This window comes from Etheostoma spectabile, chromosome 23 (genome assembly GCF_008692095.1).
Source record: "Etheostoma spectabile isolate EspeVRDwgs_2016 chromosome 23, UIUC_Espe_1.0, whole genome shotgun sequence".
Lineage (NCBI taxonomy): Eukaryota > Metazoa > Chordata > Actinopteri > Perciformes > Percidae > Etheostoma > Etheostoma spectabile.
The window spans coordinates 20726020-20735838 of NC_045755.1; the positions used below are offsets into that span (position 1 = coordinate 20726020).

The 9819-nt window shown below is 43.8% G+C and overlaps 1 protein-coding gene across 1 annotated transcript; it reads right to left on the minus strand.

The window, feature by feature from the left end:
• Positions 1 to 5741: 5741 nt before the first annotated feature.
• On the minus strand, positions 5742 to 9017 carry tmem121b (transmembrane protein 121B). The gene has a single exon (XM_032505386.1). The coding sequence runs from the start codon at positions 8905 to 8907 to the stop codon at positions 7729 to 7731; it is 1179 nt and encodes a 392-aa protein (XP_032361277.1). The 5' UTR covers positions 8908 to 9017; the 3' UTR covers positions 5742 to 7728.
• Between the last annotated feature and the right edge of the window lie 802 nt (positions 9018 to 9819).

Here is a 9819-nt window from a genome sequence, read left to right on the forward strand (position 1 = left end):
AATATCAACAAATCACTTTAAACAGTACTTTTACTTCAGGTTCCAACCACATAATACTCTGTTTTACAGCTACAGTACATAGATAGGAATATAGCAGTACAGATATACAGCACACAACTTTACAGTACAGGTCGCGTCCTCTCGGTAAACAACAGCAATGTTCCTTCACTGTAAACACGTTAAAGAAAGCCCATATACAGAAACATAAGACAGGAGAGGGTTCAAATTGCACACGTTGTGGTTTTCATTGGACGTAGGCTAAAGAAGAAAGACTGGAGCATGTGTAGCATGATTGGCTGCTTGGAACATCCATTTCCATTAAAGCCTTTGGTAGTTTCAGTGTAGCTACGCTCTGTGCATTTCACGCAGGTTAACTTTGGTAAAACCTGGACCCTATTTTCCTGTGTTTTAATTTTTGTGTTTTGTCTAATAGGAACAATACTTTTCAAAATTGGTCCAGTATTAAGCACGACGGCTATAGTCGACAGCGGGGAAACAAGCTGTTCAGACAGATGTTCAGCATCACTTAGCGTCCACTAAAAGTTCTTTTTTCACTACTGTCAGACTATTCAGTCAGATTATTATTCTGCGTGTCTGACAACATTATGGAAAGGATCCCTACAGTTTTAGTTAGTTTAACATTAAACAACTCCAAAATCCCCATCACCACACCCACCAGACTCTATGTAAATAATCAGTAGTTTTATCATCACTAAACACTTTTCATTCAAAGTGGACAGAAACTAAATAAAACTCCCAAAAGCCGTCTTGGTTAATCTTTCCACTTAATAAAGTTAATAATCTGAGCCTGTCAGCGGCAACAAGAACTTTTAGTGGACGCTGACTGATGCTAAACATCTGTCCTGTAGGGTTACATTACAGCTTGTTTCTACCTGACGCTGAACATCTGTCCTGTAGGGTTACATTACAGCTTGTTTCCACCTGAAGCTGAACATCTGGCCTGTAGGGTTACATTACAGCTTGTTTCTACCTGAAGCTGAACATCTGTCCTGTAGGGTTACATTACAGCTTGTTTCCACCTGAAGCTGAACATCTGTCCTGTAGGGTTACATTACAGCTTGTTTCTACCTGAAGCTGAACATCTGTCCTGTAGGGTTACATTACTGCTTGTTTCCACCTGAAGCTGAACATCTGTCCTGTAGGGTTACATTACAGCTTGTTTCCACCTGAAGCTGAACATCTGTCCTGTAGGGTAACATTACTGCTTGTTTCTACCTGAAGCTGAACATCTGGCCTGTAGGGTTACATTACAGCTTGTTTCTACCTGACGCTGAACATCTGTCCTGTAGGGTTACATTACTGCTTGTTTCTACCTGAAGCTGAACATCTGGCCTGTAGGGTTACATTACAGCTTGTTTCTACCTGACGCTGAACATCTGTCCTGTAGGGTTACATTACTGCTTGTTTCTACCTGAAGCTGAACATCTGTCCTGTAGGGTTACATTACTGCTTGTTTCTACCTGAAGCTGAACATCGTGGCTGTAGGGTCACATTACAGTTGTTTGTACCTGACGTCGAACAACATCTGTCCTGTAGGGTTACATTACTGTTTGTTTCTACCTGAAGCTGAACATCTGTCCTGTAGGGTTACATTACTGCTTGTTTCTACCTGAAGCTGAACATCTGGCCTGTAGGGTAACATTACAGCTTGTTTCTACCTGACGCTGAACATCTGTCCTGTAGGGTTACATTACAGCTTGTTTCTACCTGACGCTGAACATCTGTCCTGTAGGGTTACATTACAGCTTGTTTCTACCTGAAGCTGAACATCTGTCCTGTAGGGATACATTACTGCTTGTTTCCACCTGAAGCTGAACATCTGGCCTGTAGGGTTACATTACTGCTTGTTTCTACCTGAAGCTGAACATCTGGCCTGTAGGGTAACATTACAGCTTGTTTCTACCTGACGCTGAACATCTGTCCTGTAGGGTTACATTACTGCTTGTTTCTACCTGAAGCTGAACATCTGTCCTGTAGGGTTACATTACAGCTTGCTGCTGGTTACATTGTTCACACTTAATACTGGACCAGTTTAAATTTTCTTTTAGTCAATTAGACACCATAACATGAGAAAATAGAGTCCAGGTTGAAAAATACCAAAATGGCCCTTTAAAGGCCAACTGTACTTGGGTTTAAAGTGAATGAATGGTCCTGTGTGGGATTAAACTGTGTGGTAAGCTTCATGTGCAAATCCAAATAAAGATGGTTAGAGAGCCTTTCCAACAGTGTAGGGTACATATGCAAAGGTTGGCACAAGGAAATAATACAAAATAGTATCAAATATAACATTTACAATACTTTGGCAATTTATGATGAGCAATAAACAAACAGAAGGTGTTCTCAGTGCAACATGAGAAACAAAGCTGAGAGAAGCAGTGATCAGTCCACGTGTCATACTGTGTGTGTGTGTGTGTGTGTGTATGACACGTGTCCATGGAGAGGTCAAAGGTCAGCTCCATAACAGAGCCTGTAGAACCATTGTTCTATATCTATGTGTGCAACGACAATCCACAAAACAAACGGCGTCCGTCTCAGAAAGGGGGGTAACTTAACCTCAGAGTCGGTTACTATGGTAACTCCAGCCCGTTTCAGAAAGAGACGTAACTTAAGACTGAGCCTGTGAACCTGACCTGGTCGGGAGCGGGTTTTCTTCTCTCAGTCTCCTCCCTCTGACTCAGCACTCTTTCATTTCCTCATTCCTTCATTCAGTCTGTATCATTTTAGACCAGTTTATCTTCATGAATAAAAAACAAACATGTTGGTTTATTAACTGTGTTAGACACGCTATAAAACACTTTGTCGACAATATGGTAAATGAACCAAGTCTAATGAGCTGTTCTGGAACCCAAAAACTTTTGAGTTTGGTAAACCTCCTTCCTCAAACGGATCCCAGGTGACTTTTTTTGGGGACAAAAATAATCTCTAGAGAAGCAGAACCTTCCTCACGTTCAGCCACATGTCATGGTTGGTGTGACATGAGGACGGAACGGTCTCATTCATGTGAAAACAACAACTGCTGTGTGTATGACATCATCATGACATCACATGTCCCAGCTGTGGGGACCCTGGACGAGACAGTGAATGACCCCCCCACCCCCTGCATACCAGTGAAACCACCTGCTATAATGTGAACAGAGTTCTTGAGGAAAAGCTTGGTTGAAAGCTCTGGAGAAAGCCAAGTTGACATTGCAATCCAGAGTCTATTAACTATTTCATTGTTCTTAATAATGATGATCTTTCCTATCAATTATTAAGGATAAACATCCATTGCACTGCCCACAGCCGAATTGACTGATTTAGGATTGTTTCTTAGCAATTTGTTGTGTCAGGACCCTTAAAGGATGCTAGCAAAATCTACAATAATGGACCCATGTTTCTCTAATGGGAGGTGTTAACCGGACAATAGATCCAGGACATTTTAAACTGAGCTATTGATCCTTAAAAATGCCCTGCCACATAAAACCGTCTCTACGTGCATTTTTTAAAAATATGCTAGGTCCATATGTGTGTGTGCGTGTGTGTTATGTGGTAAATGTGAAGAGGAACTGCTACCTCCTCTGTCAGCTCTAGACACTGAGAAGAAACAAGAGGAGAAATGAGACCAATCACAACAGCTGGCCAGTCTGACGTCATGTTGCCTGAGCTCATTACTATTTATGAGCTGAGTAAAGGATGCCTAGGCTCTCATTGGCTAGCTGTTAGCCAATCAGAGTCAAGCAGCTCAGCTGGTTGAATATGAATGAGAACTGGGCCAAATGGAGCTGTCTTCCTGCAGCTTCTATACCACACTAGAATGGCTTGAACCAAGGTAACCAAGTTACAAAGTCCATGGTAGAAGTTCAGACATTACCACAAAGTCGTGAGATACAGGAGGCAGGGCACCTTTAATCTTAACTCTGGGACGGTCCTTTATGCTCCTCGTCAGTCCTCCTCCACTGCTCATAAAGGCACAACCTGTGACCTGCATGCCCTGATACACAGATCCACCCCAATGCACCGAGTTGATTCAGCTCTAAAATAATAGGCACTAAATTAAGTTCAGACCCCATCTGACCCATATTGCACAATTTCTTCACTATACATCTTCATATACTTATCTTATATACTTTGACCAGCCATGTTTACTAGACACAACGTTACTAAAAAAGCTTATGGAGGACAGTGGCCACTGAGTCTGGAATCCCCTGTGTGGTTCCCAGCAGCACCTGGATGCACATTTCAACTCATCACTATGTAAACCACACACATTCTGAAAAAGGAGTACAGTATTTGAAACGCAACCTGTTGGATTCAGCATGTGTGGCGCTTTCATTTTTCTTTTTCTTTTTAATCCAATGCTTACTTGTAATAGCACAGTCCAACTTTTTGAGTCTGATTATTTGTCAAAGTCAGAGGAATGTGTTGGTGTGGTGTGGTGTCATCTCTGTTCAGCCTAGCTTAGCAGAAAGACTGGAGTTCCAACAGAGCTCTGTCTTGAGGACAGAAAATTTGAGCTGTGTGCACCAAACACTCAACACGTCCTCCAACTCATTGTCTTCCAATAAGACCCAAACGGCGTTTGACGATCCGTTTGTCAGTGGCTTCAACAACGCACAAGACTAGCAGAAAAATCGGAAGAAATGACATTTTCTCTGACCTGCCACTTAACGATTTGAATTAAAGCAACACTAGGGAACTTTTTCAGCTTTGGTCCCCTTACAGGTTGGAAGCAGAACTGTCCCATGATGTCTCATTGGAACTACAGATCCAATTGGCAAACTGGCAAACTTGCATAGTGCTGTTATAGTCGGCAGAGAATGGAGAAGTGCTGGTCACCCTGTTACCACTGAAATAATTTTGGAAACATTACTTTAAGGTTCAAAAAGTCTTCTAGTGTTGCTTTAAGTACAAGCATCGACTGTTGGCAATCTCCAGAATCAAAGTCCCACACTTCGGACACCCAAAACAGCCATAGCCTGCAGCCTCCACTTCTGCCTCTCCTTCCTGAAGAGGACAATGAAGAAGTGGCATGTCAGAGACACAAACGTTGGACTACCAACCAAAAATATCTCAGTCACAGTTTCCAAATACAAACAAGACACAACATGTAAATGATAAAGTATTTGATTTGATGGGCCAGCTGTTTCTCAAAGTGTGACTATGACTACATTAAACTGTCAAGACCACTGATGGCTGTGTGCCATTGGTTCAGATTTGGAAGGATCTCAAAACAGGAAGAGAGTGAAGGTGTGTGCATGTATGTATATGTATATATACATATAGCTCTGATTTTGGTCTCCACCAGCTCCTGAGGGAAATCTCTGTCTCTGAGTTCCCCAGCTAGTCTCTTACTGTGTCTGCCTGTTGTTGCTGTTGGGCAGGTAGAGCACAGTGGGTTCACAAGACCTGCCAAGCTTATAAACCACTTGTCGCTTGTCTCTGCGGACACGTCCATGCACCAAAGCTAGCATGTAGCCGGCTCACTGGCAAACGCTGTGTTAAGATCAACCTTCTCTACCAGTGCATGTGACGTAAGTGACAATGGAGCACTATGTTCCTCTTTCTGTAATCTGTGATCTTGGAGGTATAGGACATATAACAGACAGTGATGATCGTCCCTACAGACTAGTTGCTTTCACCTTTTTACGGATTTTTCTTAAAGAAAAATGGGTTCCATATGTTATGAAGTCCTAGGACTGTATGTTTTTAGTCCCTGACTTAAGTCACATGTGAGGTGAAACAGGAGAGAGAAGAAATGGATGTTTCTTTGAGAAATTGAGAGCTGTCAGCAGCCAGTGATCTTTTCGGACTCATGGTCCCAGAAGTGAGGAGAAGTAGTGGTCCCAACAGGAAGTCCATTTGAAAAGAGCTGTAGAAAACCTGTCTGTCATGGCACTGCTGGATCTTCACACACGAGTCTGCTCTGCTCTCAGACACTGGGGGACTCAAACCAGAGGATTCTTCTAATTGCACTTTACGTCCCAACACGACACAAAGTCCCCGCTGCTGTCTCTCTGTGCTGCATTCAAATACAGCGGTGAAACTCACAGACTGAAAACATACGACTAAACAAGGTCCAATGCGCTACAGCGTGTTCTCCGTTTGTTGAAGGCTATTGCAGGTGTTGGGTTGACTGTAGCACCTGAAGACTGGTCAGAAAAGGGAGCTCTGTAACGCTGGTACATATTGATGCTTTCCAGACATTGTCCGGAAATTGGAAAATCCATTTTCATGTTATATAAAATGTCATCAGCGCAAAAAAAATACCTCAGAAAGATTACTCAGCTCCAAGGTTTTAGACATGCAGTTATCATTCAACGCAGAAATATACCCTGTTAACAAAAGCTTATTAGCCTTTGATATTATTAGATAATATCTATAGAATCTTTTTTTTGTTTGCATCACATGATATCCATCATAACCTCAATGTGGTTTTTGGTTAAACATGGCTGGTCATGGCTGGATTATTGCAGTAGTTTGGATATATGTACCATTAAATGGCCAAGGCCCTTAGGCAGCTCCTGTATTCATATCCAGTTATGGGGCCCTTATTTATAGATACATCAAAATGTAGTATAGCTGCAAATACGTGCTCATTATATTCCCACAGCTCATTGTTAGCACGTGGCGCCGTGGCAGATGATCTGTGTCCAGATGCATACAGCTGATATTTGCGTTGTACAAATACATATATACGTACAAATGCAGATTTCCAAAGAATTTCTGCACACGGACGTTCAGATAACGGTGTTATTTACTACCAGACTAAAAATAAACTAAAAGAGCTGTGGTGGGGCCCTCTTTACAACTTAACAGCAAATGTAAAATTTAAAAAAGTACACTTGCATAACCGGCTGTTAATCGGTGAATGAGTTGGCACTGGTGATGAATCCCAGGCAGCCCTTCATATAACCAAAGTACTAAGTAGCTGCCCTGGGGCCCCCAGACACCAAAGGGCCCCCAGTTAGGAAATAAGAACAGCTTTGTAACCGTCTTTGGGCTCCTCTCTTTAGCCCATTCAATCATGTGGTTCAGATGTATGCTTTTATATTTAGCACATGATATAAAGACACATGTATAAAGGGTCGGATCATCAAAATTAAAATCTCACTTACTTCTAGTGAAATATAACGCTACAGATATTTTTGTTGGGGGGAAAATTGTTTCTTTTTGGATAAAATATATATATATATATATATATATATATATATATGTGTATCTTATATGTTGTAAAGCAACATCTCTTTAAGCATCCAGTGTGTTCTGACAGTAACCATGGTAACAAGGACACTGTGAGAAGACAAATGTCATTTTCCAGTGCTGTGGGTATCCAAACTTTTTACTCACCACCACAATTGTGCAAGGTATCTATCTATCTCTCACCACTAGAAGTAACTGAGAAATGTGTATTTTTGCAATTTGGGTTAAGAAACCCTTTAAGTTTTGCCTATCTTGAGAATTGGTTTCTACCTAGTAGGCTAATATAACTGAACAGAGTAAATGATGCATGGTGATACACTGTTGCCTAAATATCTTCCATGTAGGTTTGTTGTGATGGACTTTTATTTTCCCTAAGTCATCATGTATCCAGAGCCGCTGCATGGCTTTGTAATTTGGACCAAATATGAATTTTACTATTCCCAGCTGTGTCTGGAACGCAACACGATTTCCCCACTTTCCCGCCACCACACAGGCAGCGGCTCCCGGTCCCCAGCCCGGGACCGGGCTCTATGACTGGGTCACGGCCAGGGTGTTGACGTACCCGTGCGGACACATGTCGTTCTCGGACACGCAGTGGGAGAACTGGGCCGGGTTGCTGCCGCCGGCCAGCCTCCGGACCCCCCGCACCGCCACACACTGCTCCACCAGCTCCAGCAACTTACATGCCAAGAAGAAGATGTTTTTGAGCATGAACACTGACACCGGCATCCTGTAGACATAGACCTGGAAACAGCGCACCACCAGCAGGGGAGCATTGACCAGCAGGCCCGTGGAGAAGCGGGCCCACAGCCAGCGGCAGCGCAGCTCCGCCGCCGTCAGCTCGTAGAGCCAGACCACCGGCACGGCCAGCGCCACGAAGTACACCGAGATTACGGTGTACTTGAGGTACACGGCGGGGATCTCGTTCCGCAGCAGCATCTCCACCAGCGTGAAGCTGTCCAGCAGGTCCAGGCAGGTGCTCATGAAGCAACCGTGGGAGCGGTGCCGCGTCGCCCCGTTCAGGTCCTCGGTGATGGAGTTGATGAGGCAGAAGAGCAACGGCGCGGACAGCAGCATGACGATCTTGAAGCCGGTCATTCCGCACGGAACCTTGAGCTCGATCAGGTCCAGGATGGACGTCTCCAGGATGAGCACCACCTTCGGAGTGCAGGCGATGACGTATATGAGCCAGGCCAGGTAGGCGTAGGTGAACTCCCCGAGGTTGCAGCCGAACATGGAGCTCTTCTGGTGGAAGCCGCAGGCCCGCTCCCGCTTGCTCCGCGCGTTCTTCATGAAGAAGATCCCCCAGCCCGAGATCACCACCAGGTCCGTGGCGATCCATGAACACCAGTACAGGTCGGTGAAGATGATGAGGTAGAAGTCCAGAACGCCGCCCTGGAAGACGAGCAGAAGGAAGCAGAGCGCCTTGTACAACAGACTCCTCTTGGATCGGTGCGCCAGCAGCGGAGCGCTCTGCATCAGCTCCCCCGATGTCATGATGCAGGCGGCGGCCGCGGCTGCGGAGACCAGGGGCTGGATGCTGCCGCTCTCCTCCGGGAGGATGCTGCCGCTGGTAGTCTGGGTGTCCCGCCTCCTGCTTAGCTGCCCGGCTTCCGGAGAAGAGGAGACGGGGGAGTTTGGGCAATAGCTCGCGTAGGATCGGAGATAATCTGCCTTCGGATTGTTTTTCCCAGTTTCTGAGAGCATTGTATTTGTCCGGTCGCCTCCCTATCTCCCTACTTCCTGATGATTTTAAAGGTGGAGAAAAAGAGACATGCGCAAAGAAGGCAAAGGCTGATAGAACGGACTACAGCTGATTTCATCCATCTGATTCAGTTCATTTGTCATGTAATTATTAAATCTCGATAGCACATTTAGTCTTTCAAATAATAATAAAAGCTATTAAATTTATAACAAAACATGATCAAAGGATTTGTATTCACTTGTCAAATTGTAGCCTACATGATTGAACTCTTAGCTAGCGTCTAGAGAATATACAGAATGTGTATTAACCCTCCCCCATTTTCAAGGTGTCTAGATCAGAAATTTGTCTTTCAACCAAATTTCCTAAAATAAACATGGATGGTTCAATTCAATTCAATTGTATAGCTTATTTCTGCTTCTTAAACTTAAAAAAAAAAAAAAAAAATCACAAATGCAAATTATTTTTTATAGAAAATGTGCTAACATTTCTTTAGCCAGGAAGACAACACAAGGGTTATTATCTACTAATGTTGCTTATCAGGGGCCACCAGACCCGCTTAGGGGCCTTGGGACATACATGAATTCCTACCCGTGTGTACAGTTAGTGTATGCTAGAGTTCTAACTGCTAGTCGTGTGTAATCTGATTGGTTAAGGAATACGCAACGTTTAAGCACAAAGTGAGATACCCATAGTCTCAATAGTAGAGAGGACTCTTCAAAATCAGGCAGACCCATATTATGTCACCTGAAATACATTATCGATTCCATTAGCTCAAACCAGTTTACTGTGACACAGCAGAAAAAAGCAACGTTGACATGGACTCTTCATATAGCTGCCACAGGAAACAGCCTGGCAAACAGTGACAGTACCATTTATTCAAAGTAGGGTTTGTGTCCACCTGATGAATGCAAGTC